The sequence below is a fragment of the Tachysurus vachellii genome, chromosome 20, assembly GCF_030014155.1.
Source record: "Tachysurus vachellii isolate PV-2020 chromosome 20, HZAU_Pvac_v1, whole genome shotgun sequence".
NCBI lineage: Eukaryota > Metazoa > Chordata > Actinopteri > Siluriformes > Bagridae > Tachysurus > Tachysurus vachellii.
This window is the reverse complement of record NC_083479.1, coordinates 14,815,413-14,834,486: the sequence shown is the minus strand read 5'-3', so window position 1 is coordinate 14,834,486 and position 19,074 is coordinate 14,815,413. Positions and strand designations below refer to the sequence as shown.

At 36.0% G+C, this 19,074-nt stretch overlaps 3 protein-coding genes across 15 annotated transcripts; 2 read left to right on the top strand and 1 right to left on the bottom strand.

Annotated features, from left to right (window-relative positions):
• Positions 1 to 455: 455 nt before the first annotated feature.
• Positions 456 to 7,625, top strand: hnrnpd (heterogeneous nuclear ribonucleoprotein D). 8 transcript variants are annotated; one of them, XR_009650087.1, is made up of 8 exons: positions 456 to 856; positions 1,684 to 1,852; positions 2,780 to 2,941; positions 3,105 to 3,236; positions 3,473 to 3,566; positions 5,078 to 5,279; positions 5,899 to 6,002; positions 6,336 to 7,079. XR_009650087.1 is itself a non-coding variant. In XM_060895556.1 (8 exons), exons 1-7 carry the CDS (start codon positions 702 to 704, stop codon positions 5,964 to 5,966), a joined length of 921 nt encoding a protein of 306 aa, XP_060751539.1. In that variant the 5' UTR covers positions 456 to 701; the 3' UTR covers positions 5,967 to 6,002; positions 7,168 to 7,625. The 8 variants fall into 8 exon arrangements, 7 of the variants coding, with proteins under 7 accessions (XP_060751539.1, XP_060751536.1, XP_060751538.1 ...); XM_060895556.1 differs by lacking the exon at positions 6,336 to 7,079 and adding an exon at positions 7,168 to 7,625 and having other exon boundaries at positions 5,078 to 5,218; XM_060895553.1 differs by lacking the exon at positions 6,336 to 7,079 and adding an exon at positions 7,168 to 7,625 and having other exon boundaries at positions 5,078 to 5,230.
• Positions 3,414 to 10,994, bottom strand: si:ch73-234b20.5 (uncharacterized protein LOC449923 homolog). Of its 4 annotated transcripts, none has more exons than XM_060895562.1 (4): positions 8,589 to 8,729; positions 6,318 to 6,455; positions 4,165 to 4,261; positions 3,414 to 3,652 (listed from the first exon to the last, which is right to left on the bottom strand). In XM_060895562.1, exons 1-4 carry the CDS (start codon positions 8,603 to 8,605, stop codon positions 3,617 to 3,619), a joined length of 288 nt encoding a protein of 95 aa, XP_060751545.1. In that variant the 5' UTR covers positions 8,606 to 8,729; the 3' UTR covers positions 3,414 to 3,616. The 4 variants fall into 4 exon arrangements, with proteins under 4 accessions (XP_060751545.1, XP_060751546.1, XP_060751547.1 ...); XM_060895563.1 differs by having other exon boundaries at positions 4,185 to 4,261; XM_060895564.1 differs by lacking the exons at positions 3,414 to 3,652; positions 4,165 to 4,261 and adding an exon at positions 10,722 to 10,994 and having other exon boundaries at positions 8,589 to 8,750.
• Positions 10,995 to 12,066: 1,072 nt separating this feature from the next.
• Positions 12,067 to 17,699, top strand: mat2al (methionine adenosyltransferase II, alpha-like). 3 transcript variants are annotated; one of them, XM_060896222.1, is made up of 10 exons: positions 12,153 to 12,221; positions 13,215 to 13,279; positions 13,489 to 13,566; positions 14,305 to 14,427; positions 14,830 to 14,942; positions 15,320 to 15,463; positions 15,544 to 15,762; positions 15,906 to 16,088; positions 16,306 to 16,439; positions 16,533 to 17,699. In XM_060896222.1, exons 2-10 carry the CDS (start codon positions 13,246 to 13,248, stop codon positions 16,633 to 16,635), a joined length of 1,131 nt encoding a protein of 376 aa, XP_060752205.1. In that variant the 5' UTR covers positions 12,153 to 12,221; positions 13,215 to 13,245; the 3' UTR covers positions 16,636 to 17,699. The 3 variants fall into 3 exon arrangements, with proteins under 3 accessions (XP_060752204.1, XP_060752206.1, XP_060752205.1); XM_060896221.1 differs by lacking the exon at positions 13,215 to 13,279 and having other exon boundaries at positions 12,067 to 12,221; XM_060896223.1 differs by lacking the exons at positions 13,215 to 13,279; positions 16,533 to 17,699 and having other exon boundaries at positions 12,067 to 12,221; positions 16,306 to 16,443.
• The last annotated feature ends 1,375 nt before the right edge of the window (positions 17,700 to 19,074 follow it).

Here is a 19,074-nt window from a genome sequence, read left to right as displayed (position 1 = left end):
TGTGTGTGTGTGTGTGTGTGTTTGTATATATTGTATAACTAAAGGATTATGGATGTCCTGGCTATAGAATCGGATTCAGAATCGTTTATTGGCCAAGGAATTTTGTTCCAGTTTGTTGCTGAATTAGATGACTCAATACCTCTTAAAGAAGATCATTAAATGGATCAGTAGACAGACGGTACCTGGAAGTTGAAAATAAGGATACAAGTTGACTGTATTTGCCTTAATGTAAACTCTTACAGGTAAGTTACACACCTTCTCTAGGAAAAAGATGTTCTCAGCATTCCACCCAGTCAAAAAAAATAGTAAATAAAACTTGCATTCAATACCTGTCAAACCTGGCTGAATATTTAGCTTTATTTTTTTTGTTTAAATAAAGGTAAAATAAAGGCTGCATGAATGAGGCGCTGTTTTGACGTTCTAGTTCAAAAGCGCTTCATGAACTCTTGCTCCCTTTGCCTCCATTTTGTTCCTGAACATTGAGCTTCAGCAACAAAAGTGCAGTCTAAGGTCGAAAATAAGTTCTCCTTGTAGTCTGGATCTAAATACTTTACTTTAAAAACTGCGCTGGGATTTTTTAAAATAATTTTTCCGAAACTGAAAGTGGTGCCTTTTGCGCCCTTTGGGAATTTTGACGCTGGACATCAGGCATCAGTCAGAGGAAACTCGTTAGCATCAACTCCGACTCAGAGGGGGAAAAAATGGAGGAGCAGTTCATTGGAGAAGATCCTACTATGAAGATGGAGGAAGACGAAGAGGCGAGTGTGGAAGGACAGATACAGGTTGTCAGTGATGGAGGCCACGGAGAAAGCGAGGGATCGAAGATTGATGCGAGTAAAAACGAGGAAGATGAAGGGTAAATGAGATACACTATGAAGAAACGCCGAATGGTTAGCTAGAAACCTAGCCAAATTAGCAAAGTATCTTAGCTGATTGACTATATGTTACCTAGGCGCTTGTGGCAATCAGAATGATTTATCTCTTTCTTTCAGCTTCCTTAAGAATAATATATATATATATATATATATTTTTTCCGTATCCACAGCAGCAATATAATGTTGCTAGGTATCTTTTCAATGTTGGCAGGCTTTCATTTGAATCAAACTGATGACGTTTCTTGCTAACCTAGCTGGCTAGCCTAGCTGCTAACCTAGCTTGCTAACCTAGCCACCGGCAACACAAGCCGGCTAGTTAACGCAATTAATTTTATATTAACTTTACGACCAGCGTTCACTACTTTTTGTTTTGGGAATCTTAGTTTTTTTATTTTTAATTATTCGATTTTCCCCAAGATATCTCAGACCTTTCGTATCGTTTGTTAAAATACAGAATACTACCCTAATTTTGATGATACATCACATCAGTACAATAAAGTAGCACTTAATAAATTAGCTAGCACGCCTATAAACCAAGGTTTTTGTGTCTGGTTATAAACAAGTTCAAATGAATTGATATACAGCTCAAATTCTCACAAGCAGAACTTAATTAAAAACATACAGAAGTAAGAATTTCTATCCCCTTCCATTTCTTTCTTATTTAGAGGCAAGATGTCAGTGGTTTTATGCAAACATGGGACGTCTAAACAAAATTTCCTAAAGCATTATTTGAATGCAGTTGTCTGAAAGGAGAATAACCTCAGTATAATGACCTCCACAAATTAACATGAAACTTTCTGTCCTACAGGAAAATGTTTGTTGGAGGCCTCAGCTGGGACACAACAAAAAAGGACTTGAAAGATTACTTCGCCAAGTTTGGGGAGGTTGTAGACTGCACTTTAAAGCTGGATCCTATGACTGGTCGATCCAGAGGCTTTGGCTTCGTACTGTTTAAAGATGCTGAAAGTGTAGAAAAGGTAGTGATCTTTACTATGGTGCTTTTTTTCCCTGCTCAGCTCCTGGAAAGCCACTGCATGGCAAACCCATAATATATAAAGAATAAAAAACAACAGACGGTGCTGTTATATGGAAAAATACTAACTGACGTATAGAAGACGACTGTTAACAGCTTGCCCCAAAAGGTTTATTCCTCTTATGCCACATCTGTTTCCATTTATTCTAATTTTTTAATTATTAATGAACACATTTAATTAATAGCAGTTAACGTTGTGGATTAGCCAACAGATAAGTCAGGTTTTGACTAACACTTACATTATAGCAGCTGTAAACTGTTAAAACTTTTAGCCTCTATTTGTTTTCTGTCACTTGAAGTTAATAAACCAACAAAACACAGCGTTGCATGTTACAGTGAACTGGAAAGCACAAAGTCTGTTTTCCTGAAGATTTCCTATGGCAGAAAACTCTGACCATTACTGACACCAGACATTTGTTTAGGTAATGTTAAATATGTCCTTACAAAACACTTCACAGTAGCAAGAATTAGATGTTATTCTTCATTAAATAACAAAGATAAGAACGACAGCATAAAAGTCTATCTGAATGAGTTGGTGCGATTGAAATTCTAATGTATTAGAATGAGTACATTAAAATAAACCTGTGACAGCACTGTTGTTAGAGTCACATCTACAGAGAAAATAATTCAACAACTTCTGACCAGTCATTTTAGAGAATTAAGTAAAGAACTCTATTTGACACTGATTAAACTCAGCAGCGTTGTGGCATTTCCAGTAGTTCAGGGCATTAACACTTCCGATTATAAACACTTCCTATTATTTTGGTTGTTATTTTTCACTTTGTTCTTATTTACAGATGAACCTGTTTTCTCTTCATGTAATAAAGTATTCAGTAAGTAGTAATGATGCTATGTCACTTATTGTTTGCAGGTTATTCAGCAAAAAGAACACAAACTTAATGGAAAAGTGATTGACCCAAAAAAAGCAAAAGCCATGAAGTCCAAGGAACCTGTGAAGAAGATCTTTGTTGGCGGAATTTCACCAGACACTCCTGAAGAGAAGATTAGAGAGTACTTTCATGCTTTTGGAGAGGTGTGTATAGATCTTCAAATGTAGTGAACAAAATGTAGTTTTGGTCTCTTCAACTTGCGTTACATATAAGATAATAATTTTTATAAATGAAAAATATTTAACTGGATGTTATAATTATATTTCTTTTTAACTGATGGCACCGCTTAATATTGTCTGTTGTCAGGTGGAGTCCATCGAGTTGCCAATGGAAAACAAAACAAATAAAAGGCGAGGATTCTGTTTCATCACCTTCAAAGAGGAAGATCCAGTGAAGAAAATCATGGAAAAGAAGTACCATAACATTGGCCTAAGCAAGGTATAGCATGAAGGCAACTTGGTAACATTGATATGAACTGCATACATTTTTGAATTACATAATTTATAGTTCTGTTTGATAACCCAGTCGATTTCTTTAACTTTAATGATTTTGAAATGCCTTTGCATGTGTTGTGGCTGTTAAAAAAGAATGAAAATCACCACTAATGAGATCAACAAGTGTTATGAAGTCTTTAATGCAAATGTTAATGCTTGTATGCGTTTGCTTTTACATAGTGTGAAGTCAAAGTGGCCATGTCAAAGGAGCAGTACCAGCAGCAGCAGTGGGGTGGAAGAGGTGGTTTTTCCTCCCGAGGTCGTGGGAGAGGAGGTGAGTGCAATTGTAGACACAATTTTATTAGCATCTTTTGGCACAGTTTGCTAACAGTACTCACATGCCGAATTTGACATTGGCGTCTAAAAGAAGTAAAACAAAAAGTGTGCTGTGAGAACCTGACACAGATTGTGGTGAATAACTTGACCAGTCTTGACTTGGGAGGGCAAAGACTATCAAATAAAATGAGTCTGCTTAGATACTTTAAAATGTCATATATATATATATATATATATGTATATATATATATATATATATATATATATATATATATATATATATATACATACATATATATATATATATATATATATATGTCAATGAATAAATAAAGAGCAGTATATAGAATCATTGCGATACGATTTGGCATATTGTAAAGTTAATAATAAAAATAATGCAATCTGGCAGACTTCACACACTCTTCGCTTGTCTGTGCCCTTGGCAAATTTCAAGCAAGAAATAATTCTACTGAATATTGAATGATTAAAAAAAACATCTGCTGTGGCAGTCTCATCCATCTATATTGCTATGTAATAGACATAAAATCAATAATATTAAAAATTAATTTTCATTATTAAAAGGTTTGCTTCTAAACCTGGCTGGAGACACACATGCCTCTTGGACATTGCAGGGTTCCCACGCGTCCTGGAAAACCTGGAAATCCTGGAAAATTAATGACCAATGTTCCAGTCCTGGAAAACACATGGAAAATGAGAGAAAACATAAATTGTCCTGGAAAAAATCTTGTTGTCCTGGAAAATTATTATTTTTAAATGTTCTTGATCTTTTAAAGATCCGTTTACGACCGGTCGAAACAATTAACGTTAGTAACAGAAAGCGATCTGTTCAGGGACGCTGAGTTTTGACGGGTTTTTTGTTTTGCTGTTTAATCTCGCTGTGACGGATGACGCTGTCTCGTGTTGGCGGTTTCAGGCGCTAGGAACGGTTTAAGTGCTCGAATGTTTTCAGCAAATGGTGACGGGTAAGCAGGTTATATTAACCTTGTTAATCTGAATATCATGTGCAAGGGGAATGCACAGCAAACTAAAGCATGCATGACGGCATTGGCCTGAGAAAGGAAAGGGTATTAATATGTGCGGCCTTTTTATTTTATACTGTAAATGTTGACATTTCATTCACATGACAAATTGTCTTTAAAAGTATAGTTAAGTAATAGACATAAAGTGTATGTTGTTTTTAAGACTTCTGGAGAGAAGAACATATTACTTTAGGCCGTGAATCTGTGAGCCTTGTCTTTTTTTGCTAAATTTGAAATGTCCTGGAAAATGATCTCTGAAAAAGAGTGGGAACCCTGCATTGTGTGCATCAGGTGGGGAGTTGAAGTCCAACCACAACAGCTACAAGTTGATTTTTAACGTTAAAGCACAACTGTACTACTCAAGACTGCAGAATTTATTAACATAACAATGTTTTTTTTTTTTTTATAATTATTATTGTATTTTAAGTATCTGTGTGATTTGTTGACATTTTGTGGTTCTCCGTTTTAGGGCCAAATCAAAATTGGAACCAGGGGTACGGAAACTACTGGAATCAAGGATATGGAAATTATGGAAACTATGGCTACAACAATCAAGGCTATGGTGGATACGGGGGCTATGATTACACGGGTTACAACTACTACGGATATGGTGACTACAGCAGTATGTAATGCTGTTTGTGAAAACGCTGCAAAAACTCTAAGAAAATAATGTATGAAAGTTTTTTGATACTGATATAATGACAACTGTACACTAAATTACTTAAGCTTTAAGCATAGCTGTTTAGACCATTCGTGTTTTTGTTTTTGTCTGTCTTTTTGCTTTAACCTAAGATAAAATGTAGATATTTATTGTATGAGATGTGGTGCTATGTGGAATGGGAAAGGGATGTCTTACCTTCACAACTCATTTGTCACAAGTGCCTTGAGAGCCTTCAACAAGAGTTTAAAAATGTACATCTGTAGGTCAGTGGGGAAATGACCACCAACCAATGGCCACTTTTAGAAAAAATAAACTATTTTTAAAAATTCATCCAGTTTACTCCAAAAATTATTTTGTCTCCTCCAATATTTGCAGAAAATGTTATATTTGAAATACAGTGTAACGTAAGTATCGAATGCAATTAACATATTACTTACAAGTTATTTTCTAAATAATTGGCTAATCTAAACTGGATTAATAAAGTACAGTTCAGATGGTATGTGGATCTACATATATATTTGAAGTAGAATGTTTAACGTTTTGGCTGTAAGCTATTATTATCCTGCCATGTTCCTATACATTTAATAGCCACTGTTTTCTTCCTCCTGTGTTCTCTGCTCAACCTGCAGACCAGCAGAGTGGTTACGGCAAATCTCCAAGGCGAGGTGGCCATCTAAACAGTTACAAGCCTTACTAGCATACTACAAGCATAAACTTCAAAACATACACACAGGTATGCAGTTGCATTACTTAACCCAAGCCATCCTTAGCCATTAACTTATGCTACATTAACCATCATATGTAATGTATTTTGCTTAATTTTTGTTTTTCTTTAAAGTTTTTCACAGCACCCTGGAGTGCTTTACTGTAGTGGTTAACATAGAGACTTCAGTCTTTTGGCAATAATGTAACAGCTGGCTTTTGGCTGTTTCTTGCCTTTATGTAACAGTAAAAAAAGTTAACAGGTACAGTACTGCTAAATGGGTACGAGAAAATAAGGATTTGCAACGAAAACACACAAAGAAGAATGTTGTCTCCTAACTCTGACCTTGTTTGTACCTGCCAGCGGGGACTTCCTTGCAGGCCATGAGCTGACTTCCCGATTCTCTCAGGCCCGCTCAATGCGGACAGGGTACGAGAGGCGTACGCTCTCGAATGCTCCCATTTGGTATGGTCTTCCAACATCCTGTATATGAATTGTCAAAAAAAAAACAAAAAAACAAACCAGAAAACACATAACGGATACATCAAGCTTTTATCCTTGCCTTTTTACATTTTGTTTAAAATTCATGGCATTTGTTTTATGTAATACAACACATTTCTGTAATTTCGTAATGTCATTTTTTACAGGTAATGGTTAAATACAACACTGAAAAAAATAACTGTTTACTTTTCAAAGGATACAGCCTTCTCTGGATTTTCCAGTGTTAATATATGCACTTTTAATTCTACCTGTAATGCTTGCTTTTCTTTATTTATAGCTCGTGTAGCAGTAATAGCCAGTAGTCCATGAGCTAAAACCTGGTTTGTACTTGGACGCCACTACGTGGGAGAATTGCTTAATTTTCATACTTGTATTGTGTGTTTTAATGACAGCGGTGGAAGAAGTTTGTTAATTTCATCTAACAAATTCTCTTTTTTAATCTTTTCAAACCTGAGAAATTTGCCTGAAATGTTATTGTGATTTTTCAATAATTAAAGGCTTCATATATGTGTCTGGGCTTAAATATATTACTTAAGTTTAATGTATTTGAGGATTTTTATATCATAAAATTTTTTACCAGTATTTCTAGATTATTGCATTTTAAAATTAATTACATTTTTTTTTCTCGAGAAACAAGATACCTACTATTTTTTGTTTATGAAATGAATTAAAATGTTTATTTTCTGTCTTTCAGGTGGAGTTTTTGTGGAAGATTACATCTGACGCAAACATCTTTGAGTCAAGGGAGATGTTTATTAAGGAGTGTTAATGAAAAACGTTTTGTTCTCTTTAATTACAGCTACTGGCCATGTACAGTATGCTTTGTCTTTATAAGCTACCTGATAAAGGATATTCTGAAGAACATTTAACATCAGACTCAGTATAACAGGCTTTCTCTAGTCAATATAATTTCTTGTTTTGTGTTGATATAGTAGTTTGTTAGTCCATTGTTTGCAAACATTGTGCTCCTGGGTCATTATTTCAGTTCTAAATTTCAGTAGTATTTATTAGTTACAATTGATGAGTAGAAGTGACAGTAAGTTTATATATATTTTTTTAGGCTTAGGAGTGTTTTGCTACAAAATCATTTAAATCGTTTAAATCATCCAGTGATACTATGAACGAAATAAAATGTATAAATTCTGAATTACATGCATGCCACAGAGTCTCTTTATTATGCAGGCTGATTTGTACAGTGTTCAGTATTTACATGCTAATTAGCACATCATGTGAGATCATCAAGATTATACAGTTCATTTTCTGTAGAAAGTTCAGTGTTAGATGCAGAAACGAAGATCTAAATAATTAACAGAATACTATGAAATATAAAACAATACCATTACAATTAACAAAGAATTACCATAAAAGAAAAAAGGTTGGACCATAAATGGGATACATGGAGTCCAAAATACTAAACACAATCATAAACATACTTCCGCCTCTATCTTTACCCTTCAGAAAAATGTATTCATTTTGTTATATAAACTACAACCACTATATGGTTTCAAAGTCCAGAGGAAGCTTGATTTAAACTAGTGATATTCAGTCTTGTAAACTCTAAGAATTAAATGTTCATTTATAATCTCAAGCTAATCAACCTTAGTGGTTCAGTTTACTATAGATCTGATAATGTACATTTTTACACAGTAAACATTTTCCATTCTATTTACATGACATTTTTCTGAATGTGTTGTCTCCCAAAGTACAGATAACAGACAAAAACAGCATAAATACAGGTGATAACCCAACTTCCACTTAATTACATTTGATACAGGAAAGAAGTGTATGTTGTTTATTATGAGGGAATGACTCCAGTTGCCAAAAGAATGATAAGCAAAACAACGAAGAACAAAATCACTCCGATTATAATCATCATTTTGATATTTTTCCACCAATACTTTCTGGAAACACGTGCAGATGTCCTTTGAAATGAGTCAGCCTGAGTGAGAGTGTATACATTTAAGAAAATGAAGTAAGTGAATATAAAGGTAATGTAGTAATGGAGAGTTATTGAAGATTCATTAAAGATTCTTACTTATTCAAATTCATTAAAGACATTATTTAATTCTTGCTATTTTGTCAGGATCAATGAATAAATCATAATTAATAACTTACAGTTGCCTGCAGATCATCTGTTTTCCCAATTAGGTCATCTAGCTTCTCTCCCCTCTCCAACACTTTGTTTATGTTGTCTTTGAGGATAACTTTGACATCATTGACCTGCTCCTGTACTTGATTCATCTTACTGGAGCCTTGTGGTTGTGCACTGTGCTCAGCCTATAATTGGACAAATATTTTGCACAAGATATATTCAGATTTTATTTATTTTAACATAAATTAGTACTAGTGCATAGCCTGTATTTTATAAATTGCTAATCACAAGCAGATAATTTAACATTAGTTTACAAATGCTAAAGACTGTAACAGAACAGATGCTGAATCCCCTACAGTTTGCCTACCGAGCAAACAGATAACAGTCAACATTGGGCTGCACTACTTTCTGCAACACCTGGACTGCCCAGGGATATATGCCCGGATTCTGTTTGTCGACTTCAGTTCGGCATTTTAATACAATAATTCCAGAAATTCTCCACTCCAAATTCCTAAAGCTCACTATACCCACTGCCATCTATCAGTGGATCAACAGCGTCCTGACAGGCAGGAAACAACAGGTGAGACAGGGAGGCATTACCTCCAGTATTCGGACAATCAGCACTGGCGCTCCTTCGGGGATGTGTCCTCTCCCCACTGTTATTCTCCCTTTATACCAATGACTGCACTTCAAATGATCCAACTGTTAAACACCTGAAAATTGCAGATGATACTACGCTCATCGGTTTCATCCAAGTGGCTGGTGCTATGGCGCACTCAGAACAGACTAGAGATAAACACTCTCAAAACTCTGGAGATGATAGTGCACTTTACTAAACACCACTCAAAACTACTCCCCCTCACAATATCCAACAGCCCTGTGTCATCTGTGGAGTCCTTCAAGTTTCTGGGCACTACCATTTCCCAAGACTTGAAATGGGTGTGCAACATAAATGCCATTATCAAAAAGGCCCAGCAGAGGATGTACTTTCTATGTCAATTAAGGAAGTATGGTCTGCCACAGGAGCTGTTGATGTAGTTCTACACTGCAGTCATTGAATCTGTCCTGTGCACATCCATCAACATCTGGCTTGGAGCACCAACAAAACAGGACAGGAACAGATTCCCCAGGACTTGTACCATCCAAGAACCAGAAACCTGGCAGGAAAAAACACTACTGACCCTTCACACCATGGACACAACCTCTTTCAGCTCCTTCCTTCTGGCAGGTGCTACAGAACTTTGTTTACCAAAACTGACAGACACAGGAACAGTTCCTTTCCCCAGGCACCAGGCAATCACCCTGATTAACAACTCACCATAATTATATTCCCTGCTTCATATCTATAAGTGCTGCATTATCAGAGCTGTCAGTCATCACATCATCCGTATATGTTACACACACTACTGCTGCTGCATATTATATACATAACTGATCAGAATCAGAATCAGAATCAGGTTTATTGGCCAAGGAATTTGGTTCCAGCTGTTTGTGACTCTTAAAGGTACAGACATAAATAACACTATACTATACAAGACAAGATAATACAGACTATACAAGACAATGCAGATGTGATACAATAGACAAACAAAAAAAGTCTGTTTTGGCTTGTCCTGTATAGTCCAAGCTAAATGTGTAATATAGTGTTATTTATGTCTGTACTTTTGAGAGTCACAAACAGCTGGAACCAAATTCATTGTGTGTGTCAACACACTTGGCCAATAAACCTGATTCTGATTCTGGTTCTGACACAGTACTTATTAAAGACAATGAGTTCTCAACATAATAATAATAATAAAATTATTATTATTATTATTATTATTATTAATAATAATAATAATATGCCTCAGAGCTCTCCGCAAAATGTCGATTTTTGCAAGCTGTGACATTCCTTTGCTGACATTTTGCCTTCTCTTCCCTCCTGAGCAGGCCATGAATTTCCTCTATTTGTTAAATGAGTAATAACATAGACTTTAGTATATTTTTTTACTAATTTTTACATTCCCAGTGTAACTTCATTTTGTAACCTTTTTATCGTATATTATCTCTATTTTTAAGGATATGTTCCATCAACAGAGCTACTAGGTTGGTTTTAACCTTAAGCAAATAAGTACACAATCACAAGGCAAACAAAATGAGGAAACAAATTCACTTACCATATTCGTACTTCTCAGATGACAATTCAAACTTTCTGTAATTGAAAGGTCTTACCTCCACAAATGTTGTTTTATAACAAACTCTTTAACATTGCTTAACAGATACAGGATATAATTTGTATACCAGGCTATTGAGAGTTACAGCACAAGTCTGAGCAAACAGGCAGGAAGGATTCAGACCTCATTTGCACACAAGGCCACCCCTCCCAGTCTGCGTGTACATTAACAACTACCAGATAAATGCAGACTGCCTACTGGCCATGAGTCAGTCAATCATTCAGAGCAGATTTAGCATATTCTGTTCAAGCACCTGATGCAGTATACGTACTGTACTCATATGACTGGGCAAAGGCCGCTGTCCTTATCAGAGAACTATTAACATAAGGCAATAAAGAAGTGGAAAGTAATAAAAGAGCAAGGTCTTTCATTCTGCCACTTGTAAAAGAGTATTAAATTGAACAATATGGAGCAACATTGCAAAATAATCCACGCAAAGGATCCTTTCACCAGTAATAAAAATCTTATGGGTAGTAAACACGGTCATATTTATCATAGTTACAAAAGTGTGCCTTTAAATAATTAAATACTTACTTGGGCAAATCTATTTTCATTCTAGAATATGGGGTGTTACACAACATTTAGTGACAAGGCAACAAATTAAAGTCCATGGTGTTATGAAAGCTATCTTAAATATTTATTGGGGTTACAGTACTGTTTTAAAGGAATGTTCATTATGAACATATTGGAAATTACAGTCCAAGAATATAGGCTTTATAATGGAGCAATACATTGGTAACAGGTTGCCATCAGGTTGTTCACTGCTTCCTGGTTTGATCCTGAGCTCAGGTTACTGTATGTGCTTTTTTGCATGTTTTCCTCATGTATGCTAGGTTTCCTCCGTGTTCCCAGGTTTTATGCTTAACTCCCAAAAATGTGGACTAGCTATGCTTAACTGCTCATAAGTGTATCTTATCTAGATCCAGTACAACACTGATTAGTATAAAGCAGTTACTGATGAACAAAAGAATAAACCAATGAATGAATGAATGGATGAATGAAGGAATGAAGGATTTTTTTATTATAACATCTGCAGTTCTTAGGTAAGTCTTCAGTGTCCAGGTGGGACAAATATTATAGATTTGTTTTTGGCATGAACCGGTCTTTTTATTATTGTTTTCTTTTCAGTCTAGAGATTTTCAAAGCACGTTTTATATCATCTGATGAAGAAACGGTGGTTCGTGTAATTTGTCAAGTGCTGACACTGCAAAATCGGTGGGCCTGGACGCGGGGCAAACTTATCTCGAGGCAGAACAAACCACGCCCACCAGAGATAGACTTGAATTAAGTCTTGGTGCAGTTCTTTACTTGTTTTCCTGCGGTTAAAAAGTACTGGTATCTGATTTTTGGAGTCCATTACTTTCATAATGAATTATACAGGGTATAGCAAGCCAGGAAAAACTTTCCTTTTTACATCGGAATCTGTGGGTGCAGGTCACGCTGGTGAGACACTGTTTTTGTTATAAATATAAGACAGAAATGACTATTGTAATATGCATACCTGCAAACTAGTCGCTTTTCGGCGAAATTCGCCGTTTTTAATTAAAATATGTCATTTGTGTGAATCGTGTAGATCCGAAGAGTTTTTAGTTTTTTTTGTTTTTTTTTTTTGGGGGGGGGGGGGGACCGCTTACTTCCATCCAATAATAAGGCGAAGTAGTGCTTAGGCGGCGGTTTTGGACGCAGCGTGGTATAACATCTATCAAGCTGATGCCTCGTGTCTTTACTTCTAATGACTTTTTATGGCGGATGGCAAACCAACTTTTGGTGCATTCACCGCCAACAACTGGACTGGAGTGTGAAGCACTAGTAAGCAGATGACGCCTCACGTCTCAATCATCGTCGCGTCTTATATATTTCATTCATTCATTCATTCATTCATTTTCTACCGCTTATCCGAACTACCTCGGGTCACGGGGATCTCAGGCGTCATCGGGCATCAAGGCAGGATACACCCTGGACGGAGTGCCAACCCATCGCAGGGCACACACACACTCTCATTCACTCACACAATCACACACTATGGACAATTTTCCAGAGATGCCAATCAACCTACCATGCATGTCTTTGGACCGGGGGAGGAAACCGGAGTACCCGGAGGAAACCCCCGAGGCACGGGGAGAACATGCAAACTCCACACACACAAGGTGGAGGCGGGAATCGAACCCTGACCCTGGAGGTGTGAGGCGAACATGCTAACCCCTAAGCCACCGTGCCACCGCCCCTGGTTCCAAGGCACTCAAATTGTACAGAGAAAAAATATTTCCAAGAAATTTTGCTAAAAGTGCTTTTTTGTTGTGCAAATGTTGTCTTTTCCCTTTATGTTCTTGTCAGAGCGCTTCATTTTAAGTTCTCAATTTTTCTTTTTGAAAAATTGGGGGGGGGGGGGTAATATTTCGAACCTTGTCACCTTTTTCACCTCTTGTGAGTTTGCAGGTATGAATATGCAAGATATTATCCATTACACATGCTCAAACCGTCCTTTCCAGATTATTTTTACGGTAATTACAAATTATTAATTTATCAATTGTAGTTCATTTTGAAATATTAAAGTTTATCCAGACGTCATCCTCATAAACATAAACTTTGCCATAATCATTTAAAAATATCTAGAGTTAGCCATGAATTTAATAGTTAATTGATTATATAAAATATATTATATAGAAAATAGAAACATACTGAAAAAATGTGTCCTCTTATTCACCCACAGATAAAATGTGTGACCAAATAAGTGATGCTGTTTTGGACGCCTATCTTTTCCAAGACCCTGACTCCAGAGTTGCATGTGGTATAAACATTGAATATTCTTCCATTAATTCAATTAATTTATCGAATTTAGTTCATGAATGTCATTGATCAAGTTTTATATTACATATTATATTACATTTATATATTACATGTCTATAATCAGTGAGCACTTAATTAGAAAAACTATACTAATATTGGGTAGGTCCTCCCTTTATTATCCCAAGGATTCAACAAGATGCTGGAAACAATCCTTTGTATTTCTGGTGCATTTTGACATGATTGTATATGGCAGATTCTGCAGATTCTACAGGCACCTGTTTGTTCTACAAATCCTCAGTTAGACCTGTGAACCACATCCCAGCCTCTGAAGAACATTGAATATCGAAGAACAGTGAAATTGTCATGTTCATGAAACCTTTGTGAGACTTTTGCTTTGTGACATGGTGAATTCATGCTGTTCCACCTATGTAATGGTAAGGGGTGTAAGTACACCCCTTCATGGCAATGGTATTCAATAATGGTCCACAATTGCTGTGGCCTCTTTCAGCACAATAACACGCCTTGCGACACTGAATATTCCCAAGATCTTGGTGTCAGATACCACTGCACTCATGCATAGGCTTTGTGGAGTCCATGCCTTGTCAGTTCTGAGCTGTTTTGGTGGCATATTGGGGACCTACACAATATTACAGAGTAGGATGTTATTATTAGACTTCAGTAGAGTTTTTTGTTATTGTTTGATTAAGGAACAATGTTCCTTTTTTTTTTTTTAAAACAGAATGTGTGGCTAAGACAGGCATGATTTTGCTTTGCGGAGAGGTGACTTCAAAGGCAGTAGTTGATCTTCAGAAAGTGGTCAGAGACACTGTGAAGGGTATTGGGTATGATGACTCATCCAAAGGTAGGATAATAAAATTGATATCCCAAAGGGAAAAAATTGAAACACCTTTGTTTTTATATTCAATGCAGATGGTGATCACAACTTGCATCCCCGTTATCTCTGTCTGAATCCTTTGCCTGTTTGCCCTTTGTATGTGTGGGATTCTTCTGGGTACTTACACCTCCCAAGAGCATCCCATCAAATAGATTGGAAAAACTAAAATGTCCATATTTGTGAATGGTGTGAATGCGTGTGCATGGTGCCCTGTTGATGGACCCACTTTTGGGTCATTCTTACTTCATGTTTGGTTTTCCTAGGATTCAAACTGATCTTAACGAATATAAAGCAGTTACTGAAGATGGACAAAGTGTCATGAAATAACTGGTGGCACAGAAACAAGCATAATGATTTCTCTATCACTAGGTTTTGACTACAAGACCTGCAATGTGCTTGTGGCCTTGGAGCCACAGTGTACTGAGATTAGTGACTGTGTGTTTGAAGGTCGTGATGAGGAGGACATTGGTGCTGGTGATCAGGTTAGATTTAGTTTATACAAATACATTTTGCAATTTTAGATGGTTTCATGTGTATTTCATAAAATCATTATATAAAAATCAAACATTCACATAGCCACAATGCTATTTTATAGCTTTCAAATATTATTGTATTTGCTTTTGTATTTTTTATGTATCTTTTGTTTTACCAGCAGTTCCCTTTTTATTAATGCTGACTTTTCGTTTTTATTTTTTTTTTATTTTTGCCTTTTTTAATAATCTTCAATCATGTTTGATGAAATGCTTGGTAATTCTTCTTCTTCTTCTTCTTCTTCTTCTTCTTCTTCTTCTTCTTCTTCTTCTTCTTGTATTTATTATTATTATTATTATTATTATTATTATTATTATTATCATTACAGGGTTTAATGTTTGGTTATGCAACAGACGAGACAGAGGAATGCATGCCATTGACCATTCTCTTGGCTCATAAACTCAATTCTAAGATGAAAGAGCTGTCACTGAATGGAGAGTGTTCCTGGATATTACCTGACTGTAAATCACAGGTAAAATGAAGGGAAGAAAACTTCACAGTACAGTACAATAACATAAGTAGCTATAAAACAATGTGACATGATCTTGACAGGTTACAGTGGAATATTGTGATAATAAGGGGGCTATGGTGCCAAATCGAGTTCACACAGTGGTCATCTCAGTCCAGCATAAACCCAACATTACGTTAGCTGAAATCCGACAGAATCTGATGGAAAAAGTGGTCAAAGCAGTTATCCCAGCCAAGTACCTGGATGACAGAACTATATATCACCTGCTGCCAAGTGGAAAATTCCTAATGGGTGGTCCGCAAGTGAGTAAAATTTTTCATTGCCAGTACACCAGCTTTAAGTTCTAAATGGAAGCTTCTGAAGATATATGTTGATATATGTTTGATATATGTTGTGTTAATTTGACTTCACGTTCATGCATCTGAAATTTTCATTTAATAATCAGGGAGATGCAGGTCTTACAGGCAGAAAGATCATCGTTGACACATATGGTGGCTGGGGTGGTCATGGTGGTGGTGCTTTCTCTGGGAAGGATTGCAGCAAAGTGGATCGTTCTGGAGCTTATGCTGCTCGCTGGGTTGCCAAATCACTTGTAAAAGCCGGGCTATGCAGAAGGGCACTGGTACAGGTAAGGAATGCCATTATGCTTTCGATTGTCTGACACTGATTCAGTATAATTGTTTACAAAAAGCAGTTTTGGCGGTTTTTAATATTAATGGTCTGGCTAGATGCCAGTATAAAGAAGCTTATCAGTTACTAGTTTATTTACTAGTGAGGAGAGGTGAATAACATTGTATATTTTGTACTTTTATCACAGCTGCTCTGTTTACTGATTTTGTTCATAGATCTCATATTCCATTGGCATAAGCCATCCGTTGTCTATCTCAGTTTTCCATTATGGGACATCCACCAGAGATGAAGATGAGCTTCTGGAAATTGTTCAGAAGAATTTTGACTTAAGACCTGGGGTAATCGTCAAGTAAGTAGAATTTAGACAAACATAAGTGCAGACGTTAAAATAGTACAGCATAAAATGCTCATGAGGATGATTTCTGTACATATTCTTTTACAGAGAGCTTGGTCTGAAAAAACCCATTTTTCAGAAAACTGCCAGCTTTGGACATTTTGGAAGAGAGGAATTTCCATGGGAGAAGGCAAAGAAATTGGCATTTTAGTGTTTCATTTATAACCAAGAAAAAATATTTGCAGCAATCTAAAAATGGCTGTTTTCAAGTGAAGTAGTTTTCAGTTAGGATGGGAACCCTTCTTTGTCTACATTTCACAGGCATTTAATGATTGTTTTTTACAGCTGTTATCAAGGTAATTTTGGAGGAAAATGCGAAATTGTTAAACCATATGACAAATGGCACCACTTTTGTTTTATTATGCATGTTTCTATCGACATTCTCTATCTTTCCCTATTGTTCAGATTTAATGGAATTATGTGCTAATTATACAATATGTAATAATATGCTGAAATTGCACAGATTTTTTCAAAAAAATCATCTTATATAGTTAAAAATGCTATAGCCTAAAATGAATTCAAAATATAATGATGCTAAAAAGCATGCATATTCAAAAACAACTAAATTTTTGAGAAAACAAATATTTATATTAGATTTTTCTTAAAACCAATAATATAAAATTGTTTGAATATTGAGTTACAATTTTCTATTTAATTGCCTAATTCAAAAAGACCACAATGCCATGTAACTTAACTCAGGTATTATTGTATACTTTAGTATACCACCCAATTGGCTTCCAGTAGCTGCACACATCGGATTCAAAACACTGATGCTTGCTTACATCAGTGTAAAAAGCACTGCTCAACTAGTCCCACCATCTTTCAGGGTAAGAGATAGGTATACATCAAGACTCTTTTCTGTTCTGAAGCCGAGGTGGTGGAATGAACTTCCCCACGATGTCTGAACTGAAGCTGAGTCACTGGCAATCAAAAGTCCTATTTCTTTCTGAAACACTTAAAACTAGGGCTTAGTTTTCCTTGTTTGTTTTATACAGTTATGTGTAAAAATTGATATAATTTCTCCCAACAGAGTTTTAGGCTGATGGTATTCAGTCTGTAACCTAGTGAACCAGGAGTCATGTTTTCATTGATATAGTCTTCAAAGCACGTTTTTATGCCATAACTGTAGATGTAGAAGTACCAGTGTTTTCATGGATTTTTCTGTTAATTCCATGCTTGACCACTGAGTGACAGTAAAGATTGGATTATGTCACAGTTTCAACTCTGATGTCAAAATGCAAAAATAAGATAAATAAGAAAATAAATTAATTTTTATAGATGCATCAAATCTATCTATCTATCTATCTATCTATCTATCTATCTATCTATCTATCTATCTATCTATCTATTTTTATGATCAGCTCTTGTAATCAGTGCTGTCCCTCTGGATATGCCGTAAACGTAATGGTTAGGAAGTTGGACTCTGAACACAAAAACCCAAGTTCTATTCCCACAGCGGGAAATGAGAAAATGATTTTAGGCTAGTAAGAGGGAAAAAAGAAACAAAGATCAAAATAAACTTAATAGCCAACTACTAAAGAAGTGAACTCCTGGTGTAATGGTTAGGTCATTGAAAAAAATGCCATTAAGGACAAAAGCTTAGGCTGTGCCACAGGGGCCTTTTGTGCACTACCCCACCTTTTCAAAAAACATATTTCTAAAGGTCATAATGACTATAATGTTATATTAAATTGATAATGTTATATTTGGTATATGCCCATTGAAAAAGAACACATTTTAGTACAATGCCTAGAAGATATGACTAGTTGGCTGGTCTTCTTCAAGGAGGAAAAGAAGTCCTCTTCCTCAGATGATTGGAAGCCCTCACTGATGTGATTCTCGGCCTGACAGTCCAACTGACGTGGCCTAATGGTTTGAGATTTTAACTCCTAACCCTAAGGTTGTGGGTTCTGCAGAGCAAAAGTGTCAGGAAGAAACTGTGTAAGGTTGTGTTGTTGCAGGGATACTAAACACTTAGTTTTAAAAATGGTTAACTCAGCTGACAGTCCTGGAAGGATGTCACCAGTTAGCTTGGCAGTGTAACACACAAGTTCAGCCTCAGAGTCAAACCTCAGAGTTTTGTTTTTTTTTTGGTTTATGAGACTTTAGTACATACTTATTTAATGTGGCAAAAGTGTGATTTGTATCATATTTAATAAACCAATACAATTTAAATGTTTAAATGAACATGTATAGTCACACCATTGTAGCAGTGCTGCATGCAGTAGGCTATAAGGTAAGTAGTGATTGTTCATTTGAAGTTTACTCAAGTGGAAGAATGTGAGTAATAAACTTACACCTGTTAGCACTATGCATTATATTGTGAAAAAGTATTATCTTAATATCAAAACCTAAAATTTTCTCTGGAGTTAATGATAAATATATGTCTGACCGTTAGAACGAACCAAAGAAACTAGAAAATCGCATTCATGACAATTTATGGTGATTTTATTTCCGTTAGAACAAGGGGTCCCCTGTTCCAAGATGGCGGCTCTATTGACGCATTCGTTCCAATGAACTGCCGTAGCCAAGGCGACATCTAGGTGTAGATATCTATGATTCCTGTCCGGTTCCATAGAGACAGCGGTGC